At 39.2% G+C, this 24398-nt stretch overlaps 1 protein-coding gene across 1 annotated transcript; it reads right to left on the minus strand.

The window, feature by feature from the left end:
- Positions 1 to 8905: 8905 nt before the first annotated feature.
- Positions 8906 to 20236, minus strand: LOC129922702 (uncharacterized). Its single transcript, XM_056009636.1, has 5 exons — positions 20094 to 20236; positions 19666 to 19792; positions 12185 to 12364; positions 11741 to 11916; positions 8906 to 10292 (listed from the first exon to the last, which is right to left on the minus strand). The coding sequence occupies exons 1-5, from the start codon at positions 20229 to 20231 to the stop codon at positions 9801 to 9803; spliced, it is 1113 nt and encodes a 370-aa protein (XP_055865611.1). The 5' UTR covers positions 20232 to 20236; the 3' UTR covers positions 8906 to 9800.
- Positions 20237 to 24398: the final 4162 nt, after the last annotated feature.

Genomic DNA, 24398 nt, shown 5'->3' on the forward strand with positions numbered 1-24398 from the left:
CATCAGGCCCCTTCTAAGGATGACTCGCGAAAGAGCTGTAGACCCACATGAAGCCACGCTGTTTAACAAACTGTCAACCTCAGCCGTCTCAGGGAGAATTGTCTGTAAGGCACCTTTACAACGTTTAAGGTGCAAAAGTTCATCAGCTGCAGGGTTCTTCTGACCACCTTCAGGGCCTCTCTCGCTGGTGAAAATAGAAGTATCGAAGTTCACTGGTTTCAGACCCTGTTGATGAGCTTCTTGACATTTGCATTCCCTTCGTGAAGCACCACATGTACAGTTGTTGCTTACCGCCTGAATGCAACAATCAAAATTCAAGTTCCCCTCGTAGGCACTGGCAGATCGACAGGGGTCCTTAAGGTCCAAAGTGACAGGCTCTAACGCAGGCTCAAAGTTTTCCTGCTCCGTCCAGGTCGTTGCTGCACTCAAAGCTGGTACAGCAAAAGTTTCAGTCGCGTAGCAGACTTCTTCTATTGCTTCGACTGTCTCTTTCTGTTCATCTGCGTTTTTCTTGTTAAGATTGACGCATTCTTTGTAACTATCAGTACAGCCACAGTCCTGAATGAGTAACGGTTCATTGTTGTTGAATGCTGTTAGACTCCTCTCTCTTACAGGATTGATCTGGCCTTGCACGTTACGTATCAGTTTGTCCATAGAATGATTAATCGAATCCTGGAAGGTACAAAGTTCACTTCTTAACCAGTTCTGCATGGTGTTCAGCACCTCACCAATATCTGGTTCTATCTCAAACAGGTATATTTCCGGATCCTCCCCTTCATCAACAAGAGCCTGCCAAAGACTGGCTCTCATTTTTTCTTTGGCACAGAAGATCCTCAGCTCCCTGGCTCGGAGCTCCTCTTTTAACTGTTTACAGCTAAGTTCATCTAGCTTCCTCAGCGTTGTCATTGTTTCCTTTCGTTGAGCTGCCTAAATCCCACTTCTGATACCAATTGTTGTAACTCTAGGTTAAGGCACTCAACGAATAGGCATGCAACTCAACACAGTGTAACAGGAAATAAAGACAGGTGTTTATTCACTAGGGCAAACACATAGCATCCTTCAGCTTCCTCAGAGTCTTCCTACTAATTTACCAGTCCTTTAGACAGCAACCCGCTTCGCTCCAGGTCCCTTCTACAACCTTCAGGCAGCACCAAAAGCTGGCTTCTTAGTTTCCAAACATTCAGACTCTTCACAATCCCTGATGCACTGTTATTCTCTCTCTCCTAGTGTCTTCCTGTTTTCGTTCACTAGTGCGCTAGTGCGCACCTCAAGCACTGGTGCAAGGCAGGGTTACAACAATACTATGGGCTAATGAATTTTCGACCTAGAGAGTTAGGGTAACTAATGTAATATCAAAAGCGCGTATAGTTAACATAGGGGCGCCACAGGGGGCTGTGACATCGCCATTGTGGTTCATTTTGTACACCAATGATTTTCAATCCGATAGTCTTTTTTGCTCCTTTACAAAATTCGCTGATGATGCGGCTCTTCTGGCCCTGCTCTCAGAGAGCTCAGACGTAAATGAGTATTTCAGAGAAAAAGAACATGTTGAAAATACTGTAAATAAAATTTTGAGTTTTAATATCGCTGCCTATCTAGGCTCTTTGCGAGCTGCTCCACACAACACTACCATCTTAAGGAACTTGACACAAAGGCCTACAAAAACCGTAACAATTTAATATTCAATAAATCACAGCCATTACTGTACTTTTATATACTGTAGTATCTCCGCTCTTTATATATAATTCCAGTTCGTCTAGTGCTAGCCTAAGGAGATTTTGTGTCAGCTGGCTTCCTTACTCTTATAACAACTAACCCTATTCGTACCAACACCAAAGTTATTACACTATAATCAAGAAGTGTGCAAGTCCATGCAGACTTTTTTTTTCTTTGCTTTATTTTTTTTTTGTTTCAATAAAAATAAAAAATAAAAATTTATTTAAATAAATCAAAAAACTATAACGAAGAACATACATTTTTTGTAGATATGCTTAGAAAATTACGATTTCTTTATACCTAACATATAAATCTAATCTTTATCGAGACAGAGAAACTAAATCTCTGGACATAATATAATTATAGATAATTGAGCTATACTTACAAAGTCAGATATTTAGAGTTTCCACTCAGTTTTGGACGAATTCTATTATAAGTTGTGGTAGCCTACCATGTAAATATTTCCTTATGTCTATTTATAATAGTAATATTTAAGGTGATTGTGCCTGAACTATTCCTTCTTTACCCCCTTAAAATACTTGAAAATGAATAGGAACGTAGGTGTGCATCCCAGCCTGGCTAAATTCCTCACAAACCATCGCGATGACCTTGTGGAAATCCTCGGTGAGGTCCAAAAAGGCAGCGTTTAGGTTTAGGTTCTGTCAACAAATTTCCATAGGCTGCCGCCTCTTTCGGTTTATCTATAAACCTTAGAATAAAGGAATTCATGTTCCAAAAGTCACCCAATAAAACCTACTCAGCCTCAAGGGTCACTGTAAACGGACAGCCCCCTAACGTGGTAGACCACTTCACATAACCAGGTAGTAAAGCATCAAATAGCGCCTCACTTTCAAGGGAAGTAAATAACCGACGCTATAATGCGAGAGTTTGGCGAAATAAATCGCTCCGCCTGAATACAAAAATCAATATCTACCAAGCGGTGGTTCTCTTAACCCTTCTATATAGATCTGAGACATGGACACTATACAGAAAGCAACTAAGCCCTATCGAAACTCATCAGCTTTTAATACCATACAACTTCATACTCATTGAAAAAATGAAAGGGTTAAAGAATAGTCGATATATAATACTGTTATAACTCTGCCATGCGCACTGCCATTCAAGATAGCGCAGAAGGTGCGCACTGCCAGAAACTAGACGAGGAAGGATGTTTACAATGGAAGTGAGAACGATTTTCGCCCAAGTCTAGAACCGAAATGAAGATGCTGTGCTCAGGGCTGATGTCCTATATGTTTGTCATGTCTCCATGTAAATTAACAGCTATGTCTCGTTGAGTTGCCTCCCTTTAGTTATTACATTGGTATCAGAAGTGGGATCACAGGCAACTCAACGAGAGGAGATAGGATTCGATAACAAAGGCATATTTAAAACAGCTAGACTAACTATCAATTAAAGAGCTTAGGCAGAAAGTTTGTTACCGATATCAGAAGCTTGGTGGTACCAAGTAGGTGCTTACAGCTCGTCTCCGGCAAGTGTATGCTTGAATCCAACTGTAATTCTTTTTTTAAATGTATAAACAAACAGGCAAAGACTTCAACTATCAAGTCCTAGAATGTATTATCTTAAAGTGTTACCAGTCATTTTGTATCTAAATACCAACGCAGACCACCGACACACTTCCCAATGCTGATCTTAAAATTAGATTTTGGGATTTTTCTAGAAATTTAACAGGTGATGTATATTGCTGAGAATAGAATTACTAGCACATAGGCCACACGGGAAAATCTCTAGTTAAACTGTTATACGTTTTCAAAGAAAAAAATAAAATAAAAAATGCCCATGACTAAGCTTAGAAAACAAAATATGGCTTAGGTCTAGAACTAGATCTAGATGTCCATATAATGATAATAACAATAATTAATTATAAAATAATACATTTCCCTTGGATGAATACGAAAATTCGCACCAAAATACGTTTACGCATCTAACGGTGTCAATTTCCTGAGTTCTCTAAACGGGTTCTGATTCTTCTTCCGCACCTAGTGAACGTAATGCACCACATAGAACCACACCTATGAACCACACTGAACCAAGTCGATTGTAGTGAACCGTGCTGTGGTAAACAGTCTTGATTAAAATACCTCCGCTGGTCTAGCACAGGCATTGGAAGATTTCTGTCAACTAGCTAAATAACACTAACATCTGCTACCCCTATCTGTACCAACACTAACATCTGCTACCCCTATCTGTACCAACACTAATATCTGCTACACCTATCTGTACCAACACTAACATCTGCTACCCCTATCTGTACCAACACTAACATCTGCTACACCTATCTGTACCAACACTAACATCTGCTACCCCTATCTGTACCAACACTAACATCTGCTACCCTTACCTGTACCAAACACTAACATCTGCTACACCTATCTGTACCAACACTAACATCTGCTACACCTATCTGTACCAACAGTAACATCTGCTACACCTATCTGTACCAACACCAAAGTTATAACAGTATAATCTATAAGTGTATTACAAGTCCATGTAATTGTTTTGTTCTTTGCCTTTGTCCAGGAAAATTAGTTGCGTTGATTAGTCCAGTTTTAAGTATATAGTGTTGGACAGAAAAACGTTAGAAGAATAGGAATTCACGCTGATCTGTCAGCTGGTAACCCACCAACTAAAACAGAGAACAATAGCCTTAATGTCTAAGGCCAGAATATAGGACAACCAAATGAACTATGAAAATCTCTGGGGAAGCATGATATTACTTGTCGTAAGAGACTATGAAATTTGATTCCTTTGTGTTCGACAATGTAAAACCTTTTAAACTTCTAAATTAAAAAAGGATTAAACATAAAAGTATCGAGGGTAAAAAACAAGAGAAATAAAATCTCTGGACATAATTGATTATTATTAGTTGGGATATATATATATATATATATATATATATATATATATTGTTATGACTCTACGTTGCGCACTGTCATTTGGCGCGACATTGTGTACCAGAGGACACGATAGAGAACAGAGGAAAGAAGAAGGCCGATGATTAGAGATGTAAACAAGAAGGCCTGAGATGTGACTCTGGGTTTGGCTCTAGATCCAGTTTATAACTGATTATTAAACGTTCTGTTTTATATCACTTTCGTTGAGGTTAATTGCTAAGTTATAGCAATTGGTGTCAGAAGTGGGATCCTCAACGAAAGTGGAGAAGAAGGTCTAGATCTAGGTATAAGACATTGAACGATTCCATTTTCGGGTAGATCAACATAAGTTTTGGTTTTTGTTGATCAACGTTTTGATACGGGATGGCGTCTAAGAAAACACTTAGTCAACTGTCATTACAGGAACTTAGACAGGAACTGAGAGGGAGGGAGCTGAACGTAAGCGGCAACAAGAAGGCACTCATAGAACGTAAGGATCCGGACACCTATTTGTTTGAAAAAGAACCGGATATGAGGGATCATTTTCAATCGATGCAAGAACAAATGAAGGAAGACCTGAAATCAGTAAAGGATGAACTTAAAGACGAATTAGGTAATAAACTGAGCTCAATAGCATCCTTTGTGACCGAATTGAAAAATGACATAGACAGTTTCAAACAACAATTAATAAATGAGGTCGCTGAATTAAGGTCCCAAATGGTGGGAGATGTTGATTCTAAAATTCAACAATTACAAAATGAAATGAAGGCGGAGCTGCAAAAGAAACAAGATGCGGGTGCCACTGTGACTGAAATGACGGGAAAGATTAAACCACCGGTGTTTGACGGCTCTGTGTCTTGGTCGGTGTATCGATTACAATTCGAGGCGGCGGCGCAAATCAACAGATGGGATACCCAGGTAGAGAAAGCAACTGGTCTTATGTTGGCACTCAGAGGAAAGGCAGCCGAATTGTTACAGACTATGACGGATCGGGCAGACTACGATGCCATGGTCAAAACAATGGAATTACGATACGGCAATGAACACCTGCAGGAAGTTTTCAGGATGCAATTAAAGAATCGACAACAGAAAAACGGAGAGACCTTACAGGAATTAGCAGCAGACGTAGAACGTCTCGCCCGTCTTGCTTACCCGTCAGCAACACAGGAACTTTTGGATGTTCTGGTCACAGATGCTTTCATAGATGGAGTGCGAGATTCGGAACTTAAGAAAGCCATCCGAATAAGCGGAAAACGGAAAATCAACGAAGCCCTCATCTATGCCCTGTCCTACGAGGCGGCCGAAGTTTCAGCGAGGAACATACACTATTGTCGGACGTTAAATGTGGCGGAAGAGGAGGATCTGCCGAGGCGGATTCGAAGAATGGTAGAAAAGGCTTTAAATGAACGGGAACATTATCAGACCTCAAGGCGTAGTAAAAAGACTTTTCGTTGTTGGAATTGTAACACTCCAGGTCATGTACGGAGGAATTGTAACATGTTGTTCCAAGGCCAAGGCTGTGCATCAGAACGTCAACCGCTACGATTCTACGGGCTTAGGGAGCAAGAACTGGCAACCCAGAAAATCGAAACTCCGAGAATAAAGACTCGTTTCAGAGTGTTAGAACAAAGCAGAACCTTGAGAGTGCAGGGAAAGATTGGCGCTGGTTCTTATAGGTTCCTCTTGGACACAGGGGCTACGCGGTCGATAGTTGGACCCAGTCTGATCGGAGAGCAGGAAATAATACGAGTGAATGACTACACTCTTAAAACGGCAGGTGGCGAACTGTTACCTATATTAGGACAGGTACGGCTTAATTTTAAAATAGGAAGTCAACCATTTAGTCATGATTTTCTGATCGCCAATGTTGTCGACGACTGCATCCTTGGTCTGGATTTTATGCAGGAATTCGGTTTATCTCTAAACATTGGAAGTGGAACTTTACAATATGGACACATAGTGTTTCCATTGCTTGATGATGGTGTGGAAGACATTCAGGTGAAACGAATCGAACATACGACCATACCAAAATGGTCTAATCTGTCAGTAAACAGGTATCATAAAAGGGACAAACTGAAGTGGAACAAATTGGAAGGCCAGCTACATCCTAGAAGAGCGGAGATTGGAACATCAACCAATCATTGTTGTGGCTATACGGGTAGTTACAAGGAAAGTGTTGGTGGTGGCAGCGCCGTCCATGATCATAATGACAAATCAGATGCGTCTAGCTTTCAAGATAAAGAAAGTGGCACCCTTTTCAACGACAAGCGCAGACCCGAAAAGAAAACGCTAGATGAAGAAACTAGAGGAGTGACCTATAGGCAGAGTGAAACTATTGCTTTCGATGTCCGTGATATGAGTGCTTCAATGGGCATGACCAAATCAGACAACGTTGGGTCTGTGTCCAATACTACTGTTTGGCTACCAGTACTAACTGCAGACAGGAATCTAATAAGAACTGTACGGGCGGCACCTCGAATGAACAATGCAAATACCAGAAAAACCATCAACAGGTCTGGACTTGACAAACGTGTGTACGTCTGCCTTCACAACGCAGAGTAAAAGATGAATCAATTTCAGCGGAAACTGGACACTGATAATGTGGTTAATGGACATGTGTAGAAAGGCATACCTTCTGGAGATGGCTGAAAATGACAGTGTGTTTATGACCTGGCCTCCAGTGGAACTCTAACTTTCTTGCCAGAACTTCATCTGCACTGACAATTCTGTAGCCCTCTCGAAAAGCTGGTCATGTTCGGGACGAACATAACTAAGGAGGGGGCAGTGTTATGACTCTACGTTGCGCACTGTCATTTGGCGCGACATTGTGTACCAGAGGACACGATAGAGAACAGAGGAAAGAAGAAGGCCGATGATTAGAGATGTAAACAAGAAGGCCTGAGATGTGACTCTGGGTTTGGCTCTAGATCCAGTTTATAACTGATTATTAAACGTTCTGTTTTATATCACTTTCGTTGAGGTTAATTGCTAAGTTATAGCAATATATATATATATATATATATATATATATATATATATATATATATATATATATATATATATAATCAGAATAGATAGTGTTGAAACTCTGTCCTTGACAAATTCAATAATTTCTAAGTTGTAACCTACCATTATATATTACTCAATCTCTATTTTTTATCCTAGAAATAATGGCAATGTCTTCGGTTCCGGTTTTTAAGATAGAGGGCATTCCTCACTGGTTAAACTTTTCTGTGGACTAAAGGTACTCTAAAAAGCATTACATTTAAGTATATATGTAACAATTGATATTTAAATCAATGTTTGTGACCCTCAATCTCACATGGGCTCTAAGCTATAGCTTATGTTGCCTTTAGGTCATTCCAAAGTCCCTTTGTTTTTGTTTTTTTTCATATGCAAGGCACGCGTTTTTTTAACTCTTAATGTAGAAAACACATTGGACTGACCAATACAAATCTATTCGCTCTTTAAGTCAAACTTTGAAATGATCTTTTGACGAGCCCCATGTTTGTTTTCTTTTTGGGTTTTTTTTTTTGGAAATAGTGTTGCCTACATATTTCTTAAGCGTTGTAAAAAATATTTCTATATATAGAATTGAACATTCGGCGGGTTTTCGTTCAAGTCGGTAAGGGTGCTGATTTCGGTGCTCTGTGTATTCTGGCGTTTTCAGCTTCAGAAATTCTTTCTTTTAGAATGCACTATTCATCCTAGTAAAAAAAGTCTAATAATAAAGAGGCATCCCTGGTCAATAATATTATTCGAGAGACATTCTAGGTATATATAGGACACTGACGTCTTTAATGGGCGTGAACTTTTTTAAAGATCATCAAGTGCTAAGTAAGACGTCTCTGTCGCAAACATTTTTATCACACACAAAAACGTCACTATAATGAAATGCAATAGTCCGACGAAATTTGACCAATCTCAGATAAGAAAATCCAGAAGAATCACACAAGCGGAGACGTTTTAAAAGTTTTTTGTTCAAAAAGTTTTAACCCATATTGTTGCATACGCCTTTCTCGAAAACGGTCTACACGTGACAAGGTCTTATTAGAACATTACTTAAGATATTTTAATTTGTAAACAATGGTTATATTCACACACGAATTAATAACTACAATGAAAATATAAAAAAAAATTTTGTTGTTGGTCAGTCGTTGGTTTGTTTCTCCAAACAGCTAGTAGCCTACAACTTGATGTAGATCTATATTGATAATGACCCCCAAAAAGTGGACATGTTTTTAACATGTTTTTAACATTTTTTTTATTACTAGATCTGTTTACAGGGCGGGGTACTCGACAAAATAACAATATTTATATGTAGTAAGTAGACTAGATACTAAGAAGAAAATTTGTTTTTGACTGATCTGCTTCTGTAAACGTCGTTCGAAAAAAGGTATTACAGGCTACCCGCGAAAATTCAAGATCTGAAATGATTAGGCGCCATTTTTCTGATCAAAAATTTCCAAAATAGCTTCTTATATACACTTTTTAAAAAATAGTTTTCAAAGGCTAATGAAATAATTAGAATTTATACCTTTATACTTTTTTGTACTTAAGTAAAAATAAAAAAAACAACATAAAAGTAACTTATGAAGAATGATTTGGCCGCCCCCAACATTCGGCCGCCTGAGTGCAATACACATTGCACAATAGGTAGCGGCGGCCCTGTAGGTAACATTTAATTTAATGTTTTGGTCTAGATTTAGTAATTAAACATCAAAAGTAAGAGCACTCTCGTCTCATAATTATTGTTTTGCAATTTTTAAATACTTAAAAAGAAATTCAATCTATTTAAATGTACATAAGATGATTAAAATCAATTGAATTGAATGATTTCGATCTAGCATTTCGAAATATTGTCATGATGGATTTATTTCAGGAATTTGCTTGAATATATAGTTCTATGGTTAATATATTTAGGTCTGTGAGTTGATCAATCGCGGATAAGAATTTGTTCCCGTTTTCCAGTCTAGATATAATATATAGGTCTGTGGTCTGTTTTATAAACCTTATTAGAACAATGTTCACAAATATGTTATTTTTTTTAAGTTGGAAGGGAAAATATTAAAAAAAACAAAAGCAACAAAATATTGATAGCTTAATTTCAATTACAAATTAGTTCCATGTTAATGATTGCGTCCTATATGTGAGAGCTAGATTTTCATCAGACATACTTAATTGTTGTTGTTAATTTTTAAAGCAAATTTTTGATTTTATAAAAATTATACAGAATCGAACTATTGAAACCAAATCAGGAAAAATTATTAAAAGAACAACTGATAATACAAGAAGAATGCCACTAAATCCACAGATCTGAGCAGAGGTTCTGGGGTCTGGAGCAGAGATGAGATTTCTCTTGTGAGACGATAGCTCACTGTGGTCAACTTTAAGGAAGGAAATGATGGCCTCTCTCAGTCCAGTACTTCCTGGGGAAGTCTTCGGCCAAGTCACTGACTGTGGTGTTGTGATCGCAACACTTGCAGACGTGTCTGACTGAGCATGCGTGAACCCTTCCGTGGTCTCCAGGACTCTATTGGAATCAGTTGTAGAAAAACTGGAAATGCTGCTGTCGTTAGCAATGGACAAGATGGTCGTGAGAGTAGGCTTTTCTGACGTCATAGACTCGCACGTGCTCTTGTGTTTTTCTTTTAGACGTTGCAAGTAGAGTGCATGCTGGAACTGCGTGAAAATAAAATAAAATTTAGAACAATGTTTATAATGACATTTTAAATACAACAATATAGTGTGTTTGATATCATTCTAAGTAGACTCCTATACAGCATTGTATACAGTATTCAAAATTTGGAAACGCTCTGTAAATATAGATGTTCTTTCTCGTTTGCGATGATACCTCTGAAAGGTTAGAGATAACGACAGAAACCAAACAGCAACGGAGAAAGGTTTCTCTTATAGTGGGGCAAGAAGTAGAGACGATTGTCTCTCACTTCTGTCAGATGGTTTCATTTTAACTGCTATTTTTCTTGTTTTCTAATTAGGGCCGGATTTAAGTATCTGGAGGCACAGAGAAAATATTTTTGTAGAGGCCCCAATCAAAAACTTAAATAAAGATCTACTTATCAACAATAATATATCTAAAAGCTTGCTATATTTTAGAAGAAAGAAATATAGTATAAATAAATTGAATCTCATTTCCCTTTTTCAAGAAAAATATTCATTATGCATAATTTAGTTTTTAAAAATGTATATGCATGAGTTTGTGGAGGGTAAGGCCTTTGGCAGATACACTGCAGTAGATTCGGACCTGTACAGGTATTTACATATTCCGATCACGCTACAACTACAAGCTGTCACTTTATAATCACGACATTATTACCAGCCGAGGTAAGATTTAAAGTGTTAGGGTTCTAAAAGAAGGAAACACGTTTCTAACGTGAGAAATTTCGACATACTTTTTCTCTTTTTTTTTTTTTTGGAGGCCCCTTTCTAGTAGAAATCCCCGGGGCTGCAGCCACATCTACACTGCTTTAAATCCGGCCCTGCGGCTAGTTGCCAATTTATCGTTTAGGATGCAACGGATGTCCACTCAGCAGCTTACTTCTCGTACATCGTTGAATGACGTCATTTTTTTTTGTTATAATCAACATTGAACGGGGAGGACTGTTGTTTTTTTCTTATTTCTCAAACCAATTGAAACAGCATGACGTGAGAAGCGTCTGACCAACTTTTCGGATCTGGTGATACAATGTCTGATAAGTCTCCAGAACAAATTCCTGTATACTTTCCCGAGACCGTTAATGTAACTCACAAGAAGGAGAGGTAATCGTTGTTTCAGTCAGATTATTGAAACTCCAACCTCAAACGTTTCCACCAGGGCGCGACGTATAGGCCAAGAAAGCTGGACAATACATGTGCCCTTTATCATGCGAGTTTGTATCTATTGTTACATTGTTCTCTTTGCTTTTGAAATGATGTATTGAACAGTCTGCTAACTATAGAAGTGTCCTAGAGTAATTTTAAATACAACTTATTTTTTGTTGGAAAATCAGCTACACAATAAGAGAAAACCAATGGACTTATCACTTAAGTTTCTCTTAGCATGGTTCTAACAATAAAAGATGTCTACATAAGAGTATCCTAACCCTGAGACAAGATGAATAATCACTTACAGGTTTAGTATTGATAGGTTCCATGATGTCTGCTATACCTAATGGATGACAGAACAAGGAAGTGTTATCATAGCCTACAAGATAAGCTCCAAACGGATCAGTCTTGCTGAGAAGCTGCAGGTGCAGATAGTTAGTGTCAGTGGGAAACACGGTGTAGCATCCCGAAAACGCAGTTCCTGAAAGATAGTTCAAGGCAGTTTCATTGAACAGAATAACAAAAGTGGGTTGAATGTGATGAAAGATGTTTTTGAATGGTAGGCTAGCTATTAAATATAAGTAGAGAAATACACACACAGAAGAGAGAGAGAGTCAGAGAAAGTAACCCCTTAAAACGACGTAGTACTGAGGCCATCAGTTAGTTACTTTTACTCCTTTCCACACGTCAAAGGTTCATTCCCAGACAATTGTTATAATATTTAGTAATGTGAAAACAAAAAAACTTACCAGCAATACTTTGGCATGTCCACTGTATAGTGTCATTGGTTACTCTGCCTGAAGTGACAGTTGCCTTGACAACAATATAAACATAGACGTTGTAGGCATCAGAGGAACGAGCTAAGTCATAGGAATATCTCCACAGACTTGACGGCAACAAGGATGTTACGCACACGTCACCATGGAGACCTAGATAGTGAACAAAGTTGTTGGTGATCAGCATGGTAATTCAAAGTATACACACTAACGCGCTCTAGGAGTTACACGCTATTCCCTTACACTTCAGTATCGGCTTGTGCCACATTTTCTTTCATCTTTTTTTTTGACCTGCGCTATTTTTGCTTGATGCTATGCTAAAGTGTGCTCTGTAGAAGTCCGCCAGGCATGGGCGTAGCCCGGATTTTTTTCTGGGGTGGGGGTTTAGGTGGATTTTTTCTCGCCCTCCCCCCCCCAGGGAAAAAAATATATTTATATGTATGTATGTGTGTGTGTATAATCTTTATTACATTCTAACCCATCATTCTTTCGGAAGACGCTTATTGTGCCCTAGAATAGGTTCTTCCTGGAGGCAGTGGGAAAATTGTAGACGCCCTGCCATTGCCAGCAAAGGGGTCTGGGGGAGCGCTAGGAGCTCCCCCAGCGCAGGGCATAGCCCCACCGCCAAGCACTATTTCTGATATTGAAAGCCAACAAAATGCATATTCTGAGGTATCTACAGTGCATTTTCCTGCTATTAAAAAGGTTTATTTCAAAAACCTAATGTACTATTCTTACTGACTTAGACCCTTCTGCGCCGTTCGGCGCATTTGCCGTCAAGCTGTTTTCACAAAAATCTGTCACTGGAAATATCTGAAGCCTCTTCCCACCTGCTCTGAGGACCTCCATGAATGTTTGGCGCCTAGTTGTACTAGGATGTCATCGCAACTCTTCTTATACCTAATTCATTTTGTCGGAGAACATGTCCCGCAAATCTCATGCGACGCTCTGTCACAATCTTACTAAGGGGTCGACTCCCAGTTCGGCATAGGATTTCCTTTATTTACACCCTCTATCTCTATAACTGACTCCTAAAATCTGTCTTAGCCATCTTTCTTGAGCCACATTTAGTCTTTTTCAATTTCGGCAATTTCACTGCACTTTATTAATTGAGCCCCGCTACTGGTAGAAAAGTGTAACCTCTCTTGAATATGGTTTATATGGCTCCTTTTTGTCTCGAAAGGCAATGGTTGCGCCCAAATGAGTCACTGGTTTTGGCTTAATCTTGAGACGGGGCAGAATCTGGTGTGGCTAATCAAGCAAATTCTAGAACCTCAGATTTTGCCACAATTCGTAAATGTGTATGCCTCTGATTTAGGACTAGCAGACAGGGCAGCTTTCTTTTTTTTCCCTTTTGATTAAAGCCGCTTCAATTATTTTGTTCTCAGCAAGGGTTGTCCCAGTACGCACAGTCTGTCTCCATGCACTCCGGTCTTTGGCTATGTTTTCCCACATACTTTCGCTGATGCCTGAGGCTCTCATGTCTCGCTTGCAGACATCTCTTATATGTTAGTCTTGGGCGGCCCTTGGGTTTGACTCCTTCCACAAGCTCAAAGGTTGTCATGGCCAGGGGTGTCAATGGGGGTTAAGCTCCCATTGTCTATAAAATACTCCTAATGGCATTCGTCTCAAATAGCCTCTGACAACTAAGTCCAGCACCTGGCCTGCTCGTGTGGCTTAGATCTTAAGCCCGGCGAAATTGCTCTTACTAACAGGTGAAGGGGTGAAGGTGGATACCTGGCGCCACAAAACCGGGAGCTTCGGGCAGATGGAGCTCGTCAGCCTAGTATGGCAGTTCATCTAGGAGAGGGGTACTCTGACTTCAAACCCCCGCTGCCTTGCGGTACTGAGGCTTCAGGAGACAACCTCGAGGAGAAATCAGGAGTGAAGCCCCTTAGGCGTTGGGAGTATCAGCTACGGAATTCCCTCCGGCAGCTTCTGCAACTCTCTAGAATACGCTCTTTCAATTAAGTGACTGTAGTTTGCTTTAGATTTTATATCGAAAATTGAAGTTTTATCGTCGAAATCATCTGTTGGGGGTTTAAACTAAAAAAATCTCTGGAGTTATGTTTTGTTTTAGAATTCAAAACCCCATTTAGCTACGGTAACAGAATTTAGTAACTGTAGTTTGATTTAGAATCATATTGAAGATAGAGGTTTTCCACCTCAAAACGCTATGTAGGGCTCAAAACCATCTGGAGGGGTTTTAAACTTTTAAAAAAGCCATCTGTAGGAGAGGGATTTAAACTCAAAACTCCCAATTGTCTTGGCTACGCTCAAATAATTTTAGTGTGTAATTTGCTTTTTTTATATTGAAGAGGTATTTTTTAGCATCAAACCACTCTGAAGGGGGGTTTAAACTCAAAACCACTTTGGCTACGCTCATAGATTTCTGAGTGTGTAATTTTCTTTTTATATTGAAGAGGAATTTCTTAGCTTCAAACTCCACTGGAGGAGGGTTTAGAACTGTGTCAAAACCCATTTAGCTACTCTCATAACATTTTGAGTGCGTAATTTGAGGTTTTTTTTTTAGCTTCAAACTCCACTGGAGGGGAGTTTAAACTCAAAACCCCTTTGAATACACTCATAACATGTTGAGTGTATAATTTGCTTTTTTCCATATTGAAAAGGTATTTTTAGCTTCAAACCACGCTGAAAAGGGTGGGGGGGTTTAAATTCAAAACTGAGTCAAAACCCATTTAGCTACGCTCATAACATTTTGAGTGCGTAATTTGCGTTTTTTATTCCGGGTATTAGCTTCAAACCCTACTGAAGTGGGGGTGGGGGTTAACTCAAAACTCCTTTGGCTTATCTCATAGAATTTGGAGTGTGTAATTTTCTCTTTTTATATTGAAGAGGGGGTTTATCGAAAATTTTGGAAGGTGTTTAAAAATCAAAATCTTCAAATTTGAAATTTGGGGGATTGTCGTTTGCATTTTTTTGTTTTGTGTTATAGAAGAGGTGAATTTAATTGCGAAAACCCCTGGTAGGGGAGTTTTAAACTCAAACCCCCATAGTAGGGGCTTTTAAACTCGACCCCCCCTGTTAGGGGGTTTTAAACTCAAAACCCCCCTGGTAGGGGTTTTAAACTCAAAAACCCATGGTGGGTTTTTTTTTAACTCAAAACCTCCTATGCTGTGCTGGGGCAAGTGATAGTTTCGTATTCAAATCTCTCCTAAAATAAACAAATCAAAGCAAAAAATCAGTCACTAAATTTCGATCGCTGGGGGGGGGTGGAATTTCATTGGGGGGGGGTCCTGGCTAGCCCATGCCGTCAGGGGTTTTCTGTTGCTTAGAATTTAATTTAAGCGTTTTTTCATTCCAGTAGTATGCTTAAACTGTGAACAGTAGAGACGACAACATTTTGTCTGGCATCAGGTGTAAACGTTTGAGAATACTTGTTCAATAAGACATACACCTGACAGTTTTTTTTTTGTTTATGTCAACTGACTCTCTCTGTCTGTCTTTCTGGTAAAAAGTTTTTATACACGTTATTTCTACCACACCCATTATCTAATTGTCACGTACACAGTATCTATATTTAGCCGCCCAAGGTTACCAGCCAGAACTTGTTAGCTCGGGTAATTCCATCATGCGGCAGGGCTATGAGTCAGAATAAATGTGATTGGTTTTGAAATATTAATTATTGTACATTGAGCTGCATTTATTGGTTGGCATTGCAACGAGGGGATGTTAGACACGTGACAACGCTATACCCGGGAGAAAGGTTCTAGATTTTTGGTCAGTGTCGTGCGGAACGTGTTAGGATTCAGATGTATATTTTTACATTATTGTGTAGATCATTTATTCAGCAGAATGATATTTATTCTAGCTATTCAAGTACATTTAACCATTGTAATTATTTGTGAATAGCTTTTCCAAGTTTTGAATTAAAGCATTTGTTTTAGACGAAGAGAAGTTTCTTCATTGAATATAGTAACATAGTTAGATCGACTTAGCGATTGGCACTTCTAGATGATCCTCTTATCAACTGGCAACATTCTGAATGATCGTATTATCAACTAGATCTAGTTACTTCTATACGATCATCTTATTAAAAGACGATTTCAAGATCCTCAGCAATCACGATCATTGATGGTGTGATATAGATCAAGATAATCTTCAACTTGACATGTATCATAGCATTCATTTTAGATCTTGACATCTAGCATCCATTGATTGATTCGTGAAACTGATCAAGTTAACATTTTACATAATTATTCATTCATCATCATCATCATCAAACTCCATTAGAGTGAGGGCTTGAGAGGCTCAAATCCTCTCTTGCAAAAGCCCTGGACAGAAACCCTGCTGTCTTGCGTAGTGCATGAATGTCGCCATACAGGTCGAGAATTTTGGGTTTCCCAGACCTGTCGAGACGGAGATCAGCAAGTCTGGGGCAGTCAAACAGAATATGAGGCACGGTTTCCACTTCTTCCCCGCAGCGAGGGCACCGTGAATCGAAATTTGGCCATAGCCGCGAGAAATATGAGCCAACAGGACAGTGGCCTGTCCTGCACTGTGCTATAATAGCTTGCTCAGGCCTGGACAGCCTCCACCACGGGGAAGTGCGGTCAGGGCGCCTCATGCGCTCCCAGACTCCACGGGCTTTTTGGGACTTGTCCCAGCACTCAAACCACTTTTCCATTTCTGTTTTTTTTATTATAGCCAGGGCTTGATGAAAGCTTACAGCCTGATCAGTGGGTGGAATTTGCCCTCCCTGGTGGGCCAAAGAGTCTGCGATTGTGTTGCCAGTCACACCTATGTGACTCGGTACCCACTGCATTATTACAGGGGTGCCATAGCGTTGTTATGTGAAGCCATGATGACAGTGTTGATATTGGGGGGCCATGGTCCGGGGCTTTGCAAAGCATGTAGTACAGATTTTGAGTCAGTGACCACAACAATCTGTGTTGCCCTCAAATGTCCCTCGCCGAGTGGAGAGTCAATGACTTTTAAGGCTTCACAGACTGCCATGGTCTCCGCATCAAAACTGCAAACACTACCACATGGTCCAAAGATTTTGACTGTGTAAGGGCCAAGAAAGTCGATGTAGGCTCCATAGCCTGCTCTTCCAGAATCTATTGATGCCGATCCATCAGTGTATGTCAAAATAGCACTGGGCTTGAAGGTATTAATGGTCTCCAGAGCTAGGATTTGAAGGTCGTTAGATGAACGGCTTTGCTTAGTGGCATTAGGGTCTACTAATTTCAAGCGTATGTCTGGGATTGTTGGGCGACACCAAGGGGGAAGGGGGATGAAAGCGTTGAATGTTTTTGTCGGTTGGTGGAGAGGCCAGCTTCATCAGATAGTCTAGTGGCATGATGCATAAAAGACTGCATCTGGATACGTCTTCTGCATCTCCAACCATCCACTAGTTTTCTAGCTGGGAGGTATTCATCCAGCCTTTTATACCGCTCATAGCAGGTCAGTACTGACCATTCCCTCCTAAGGGTTAGTGGAGCTATATTAGCCATTATTTCAGTCGCATTCACTGGACTTGTCCTAAAGGTTCCACAGACAAATCTTAGTGCTTGGGACTGTATTTTATCAAGTTGTTCAAGAGCAGTCCTAGAGCCATAAATTTGCACAGGTAGGCTGTAGTCTATCTGTGATCGGACTGCTCCTAAATACAGGGATCGGAGCATGTCTGCTCGGGCTCCCCACTTCGTGGATGCCAGCTTCCGCACAATGCAAAGTTTCCCTGAGGCCTTTCTTACAACATCCTGGATGTGCTCACACATTTTTAGTTTGCGATCTAAAGTTACACCAAGGTACTTGGGTAGCTTTTCCATGCTGAGAGCCACTCCGTTGAGGGAGAGCTGGAAAGGTTGCCCGAGAATGCCAGTCCCGAGCGTGAACAGAGAATAGACCGTCTTGGAGGTGTTTATTTCTAGCCTCCATTTTTGTGTGTATGAGCAGAGCGTATGGAGGTCTTCTTGTAGCACTTTTTGTATAGAGGTTGCGCTCCTTCCGGATTTCCAAAGGACAATATCATCAGCATATAGCAGCTTTTGGCATTTTAGCTGAGCCGGTAGGTCATTTATGAAGGCCGTGAAAAGGGCGCATGACAGGACGGAGCCCTGGGGGGGGCCGTGCTCGAGGGTCATTTCCCCTGAGACTTCTCCGTACATCCTTGTTCTTATTGTACGCTCTTGTAGGAAGTCTCTAATCCAGTAATATATCCGTCCCCGCACCCCCACGGCTCTTATCTTATGAAGCAAACCAGGCCGCCATACTTTATCATATGCCTGTTTTAAGTCAATGAAGACTGCGTATGTGCTTTCGGTCCTTTGGAATCCATCTGCTACGCTCTGCACAAAGATGTTGACTTGGTCTATAGCGGACATTCCAACCCTGAAACCAGCCTGTTCTGGAGCTATAAGAGGGGCACTCTCAAGGTACCAAACCAGACGCTCATTTACCATTTTTTCAGCCATCTTTCCCACACAAGATGTGAGTGAGATGGGCCTGTAGCCCTCAGCAGTGGAAGCATCTTTTCCCTTTTTTGGTATAGGAATAATGGTGGCACGTTTCCAGGCCCTGGGCAGATGACCATCTGCCCAGGTTCTATTTACGAATGCCAAGAGCACGGCCCTTCCTTTCCCCCCTACATGTTTAAGCATTTCGGGGGTAATACCAATCGGCCCGGGAGCCTTTTCAAGCTGGCATTTCCTTATGGCAGCATTAAGCTCGCCTATCGAGAATGGGGAGTTCATCGTTCCCTCAGCACTTTCGGTCTGTGGTTCCTTTCGGTCTTTTTTTTCATCCGCTTTGCGAGCTTTATCAATGGCTTTGGACATTGGGCACTTCTTGGCAGCCTTGTTGATCTTGGCAAAATATTTGTTCAACAAGGTGGCAATTTTCTTTTTCGATGAAATGGTTACCCCACTCGATGAAGATAATGGGGTTGCTGTTTTCGTACGCCCAGCATTTTCGAGATTTCTCAGAAGACTTCAAGCCTTAGAGCTATCCCTTAGGTTTAACCTTGCACAGGTGTTGGTCCAATGTTCTCGTTTTTCCCTGTTAACAGACGTTTTGACTAGTAGGCTGAGTCTGTTGTATTTCTGCCTGAGTGTTGGATTGTTTGGGTTCTTTTGGACCTTTTTGTATGCCCTTCTCCGAGCCATAACAAGTTTGTTGATTTCAGCCGTCCAAAAGTTTTTGAATTTTTTACAAGGGTAAGTTCGAGGAATAATTATTCATTGCAAAGACAAGACATTAATCAATTGAAAAATTAACCAAATGGTTCATTAATAAATGTTAATTATTTTGTCTGATACCAATAAGTGAAAGTAATCCATCACAATTCACAGATACAGTTAAAGATGTTACATAAGGATTTAATCATTTTCTTTATTGCAGTCAACTTTTCTTTCTTTATAAAAAAACAAAACATAAAGTATATCAAAGTATAAAGTATATCAAAGTATAAAGTATATCTCTATATTTACCTGAAATGATCTGATAAACGTAAAAGCTGGTGTTCCCACAAATATAGTGGAAACTGTGACTGTCTATAGGCGTTTCATAGGTGTCACCAGAAAATTTCAATAAGAAGGAAATATTTGTATTTAGTGTCTGAAACAAATCTGATCAATTTAGGGTAATTCTTTTTTTTTTACTTTAAACATACAAACACACACACACACATATACATATTTTACACAAAGACCAGAAATAAAAAATATTTTTATCACCGATCCCTCTGACCGAAGATTCACCAATCAACTAGATGATTCTTTCATCAAATCTTTGTGTGACACAGTATATGTTTCCACTGGTGTAGTCTTTTTTACGATAATTTTAAGCTATTGCATCTGAAAAGAACAAACACTAAAAAGGTGGCTAACCTTGAGTATATTGTTAATGTGTAACTTACAATTTGTGTCCAGTCATAGAAAGACTGAATTTTTATGATGGATTTCAATGTAACATCTCCTGGAATATGAGCAGGAAGTATAAAATATTCTTGGCCAACGTAGCCCAGTGGAAGCATCACATCCAATGTGGAGTCCATTGGGTAAGAATTAACCTGCAGAATGCGTTCGACAAAATGATGCCAAGTTGTTAGATATTATTCTATCTGAGACATGTTAAAGATGTCTTCTATAAATCAGCAAGGTACAAACTGTTTCAACCTGCGAGTCAAATACGTTTCCGACACGCGTTGCTCGGGCCCCATGACCGCAAAAAACTTGAATTCTTCAATGGAACTAAACTAAAACGGTCGCGCCAAAACGACTGCACCAAAACGACTGCACCAAAACGACTGCACCAAAACATCACGCACCGAGCTCTTACAATAAAATGAGAGCCGAACGTTTCGAGGGACAGAAAAAAATCACATAACATGATGAATTTAGCCCGCGTGCCGCAGTTTGGGCAACACTTTGTTTAATAACTTTTTGATGTTTGGGATGATGGATGATAAAATCAATAAACCAAAAATGTAAAGATGTATTTAAACAATATAAGCATACATAAAGTTTTGTCTTCAATCTCAAAGAAAAAGATGCATTATTTCACATGGCCAAGAAAACCCGTTTCTGATCTGCACATTTTGCTGTTTAATGAAGACAACACCGTTGTTCCAGTTATGAGATCGTCCACATATCGAATGTAGAGATCAATTGATTTATTTTAAAATGTTGAGTCTACAAGAATACGTATCAAAGCTGTCCTGAAAGATGATCTAGTACTTGAGTTAGGCTGCATTAAGTCTTGTTATAACACTGCCTTGCACGCTGCCTTCCAAGTTAATGCAGAAGGTACACTTTGCCTCTTGCACTGTTAGAGACTAGAGACAAATGAGTTCCGCCCAAGTCCAGGGCCTTATGTATTTGTGATGTCCTGCAAATAAACAGCTGTCTTCGTTGAGTTGCCTTCCTTAGATTTATTACATTATTGCATACAGATTTATATGTAATGTTTAATGCAATTACAGACAGACTTACATACATAAATAACCAACTTACCGCTGTTGAGACCAATGTGACCATGACAGGTTTTGTAGAATGTAAATATGTTACATCCTGGTCTACTTTCCAATACAGATGTAATGTTTGGTACAATGACTCGAGGCCTACTTGGACGTAATCAACATTGCTTAGGGACAGGAACCGGTTTGAAATTATCATTTGTTTAAAGGATTAAAATTGGTTTGTAGAAATTGGCGTGGTTCAAGATTTAAGGAGATAATCGAATGTCTGAAGATGACTAACTGGAGTGAATTATGTTGAATACCTAACGCTACTTACTCTACTTACTCTACTTACCCTACTTACCCTATTTAACCCTACTTACCCTATTTAACCATACTTACCCTATTTAACCCTACTTACCCTATTTAACCCTACTTACCCTATTTAACCCTACTTACCCTATTTAACCCTACTTACCCTACTTACCCTATTTAAACCTACTTACCCTATTTAACACTACTTACCCTATTTAACCCTACTTACCCTATTTAACCCTACTTACCCTACTTATCCTATTTAAGCCTACTTACCAAACTTACCCTACTTACCCTATTTAACCCTACTTACCCTACTACCCTACTTACCCTATTTAACCCTATTTAACCCTACTTACCCTATTTAACCCTACTTACCCTACTTACCCTATTGAACCCTATTTAACCCTACTTACCCTACTTACACTATTTAACATTATTTAACCCTACTTACCCTATTTAACCCTATTTACCCTACTACCCTACTTACCCTGTTTAACACTACTTACCCTATTTAACGCTACTTACCCTACTTACTCTACTTACACTACTAACCCTACTTACACTATTTAACCCTACTTACTTTACTTACCTTACTTACCCTACTTACCCTATTTAACCCTACTTACCCTATTTTACCCTACTTACCCTATTTAACACTACTTACCCTACTTACCCTATTTAACCCTACTTACCCTACTTACCCTACTTACCCTATTTAACCCTACTTACCCTATTTAACCCTACTTGCTCTACTTACTCTATTTAACCCTACTTACCCTACTTACTCTACTTACCCTACTTACCCTACTTACCCTATTTACCCTACTTACACTACTTACCCTACTTACCCTACTTACCCTACTTACCCTATTTACCCTACTTACACTACTTACACTACTTACCCTACTTACACTACTTACACTACTTACACTACTTACCCTACTTACACTACTTACCCTACTTACCCTACTTACCCTACTTACCCTATTTACCCTACTTACACTACTTACACTACTTACCCTACTTACACTACTTACCCTACTTACACTACTTACCCTACTTACACTACTTACCCTACTTACCCTTTTTACCCTACTTACACTACTTACCCTACTTACACTACTTACCCTACTTACCCTACTTACCCTACTTACCCTACTTAACCTATTTAACCCTACTTACCCTACTTACCCTATTTAACCCTACTTACACTACTTACCCTACTTACACTGATTACCCTACTTTCACTACTTACCCTTCTTACCCTACTTACCCTATTTAACCCTACTTACCCTACTTACCCTATTTAACCCTACTTACACTACTTACCCTACTTACCCTACTTACACTACTTACCCTACTTACCCTACTTACCCTATTTAACCCTACTTACCCTACTTACCCTATTTAACCCTACTTACACTACTTACCCTACTTACCCTACTTACCCTATTTAACCCTACTTACCCTATTTAACCCTACTTACTCTACTTACCCTATTTAACCCTACTTACTTTACTTACCCTACTTACCCTACTTACCCTACTTACCCTACTTACCCTACTTACCCTATTTAACCCTACTTACCCTACTTACCCTACTTACCCTATTTAACCCTACTTACCCTATTTAACCCTACTTACCCTACTTACCCTATTTAACCCTACTTACTTTACTTACCCTACTTACCCTACTTACCCTACTAACCCTACTTACCCTACTTACCCTATTTAACCCTACTTACTTTACTTACCCTACTTACCCTAATATCAAAGGTGAGCCACCAATGAAAAAAATATTCTCTTGAACGTCCATAACCACGTCAATGTCATTAGAAACGTCTGACATGGACGTGACAGAGAAACTGTTGACTTCCACGGTCACGTGACATGGGAGAAAGACAAAGAATGAAGTAAATTTTTTTTAAAGACAATTCCTTCTTTATGAACCTGATTACTTTTCTCTTAATAACTAATAAAGGATACATAAAAAATGAAACCTTTTTTTTTATCCTGCCTCAATTTCCGCACCATCCAATAAGCTATCCCCCCCTGAAAAAAATCCTGGTTACTCCCATGTAGAAATTTACTTAGAGTAAGTAAAATTATAGTTTAGAGATACAGATATAGATATGACAACATATATCTATATTATAAAGTAGAATGTGTGGTGTATGTATGTATGTATGGATGTATGTTACTTATAGACATCAAAACCGCTTGACCAATCTTGATAAAACTAGGCAGGAATGTTCCTTGTGTACTAACTTAGATCGTAGTGTATGTATTGTAGCCCTAAAACAAACTTAAGACCCTCAAAAAAAATAAAGTTGTCCGACTCTATTACAGCTATAGTATTTTATGGATCTAGGCCATGTCTACAATGTTGACATGAGAAAAGATAGAAAGGATTTAGACCTAGATCTAATTTTAAGAAATACACTTTGCGCAGATAGTTTTTTACTTTGACACATGAAAATACAAAAGAAGATCCATTGATTTCATTATATAATAAAATTAACCTTCAATTTTGTGTTTCAAAAGCATTTTTTACATTAATTAGTTCCTTATATCTGTGATTACAGATTTCCTGACGAACATTCTTTCATTAGACAATTCCGTAATGAATCGCGTACTAAATAATAATTCGTTTAATTGTTTACTTTATAATCCCATCCCTAGATCTAAAACTCTAATTCAACTCTAAGATGATAAAACTTCTCTTCGCATAGATAGTTTTATACTTTAACACATAAACATATTAATTAAAGTCCATTCATTTCATATTTTGATCAAATAAACATTCAAATTTGGTTTTCTAAAGGTACATTCGCACACGAATGCTGCGAAGCCGAGTTGAGATAGGCCTAGATCTATATTCATTCATGAATCACGTACTAAATATAATTTCGTTTAATTGTTCACTTTATAATCCCATTCATTTAAC

The sequence above is a fragment of the Biomphalaria glabrata genome, chromosome 14, assembly GCF_947242115.1.
Source record: "Biomphalaria glabrata chromosome 14, xgBioGlab47.1, whole genome shotgun sequence".
NCBI lineage: Eukaryota > Metazoa > Mollusca > Gastropoda > Planorbidae > Biomphalaria > Biomphalaria glabrata.

Coding starts and splice junctions, on each gene's coding strand:
- LOC129922702 (XM_056009636.1), bottom strand. CDS start 20,231: ATGGACTCCACATTGGATGTGATGCTTCCACTGGGCTACGTTGGCCAA. Junction 19,793..20,093: donor TCTATGACTGGACACAAATT/GTAAGTTACACA, acceptor GATTTGTTTCAG/ACACTAAATACAAATATTTC. Junction 12,365..19,665: donor CGTTTATCAGATCATTTCAG/GTAAATATAGAG, acceptor TTCACTATCTAG/GTCTCCATGGTGACGTGTGC.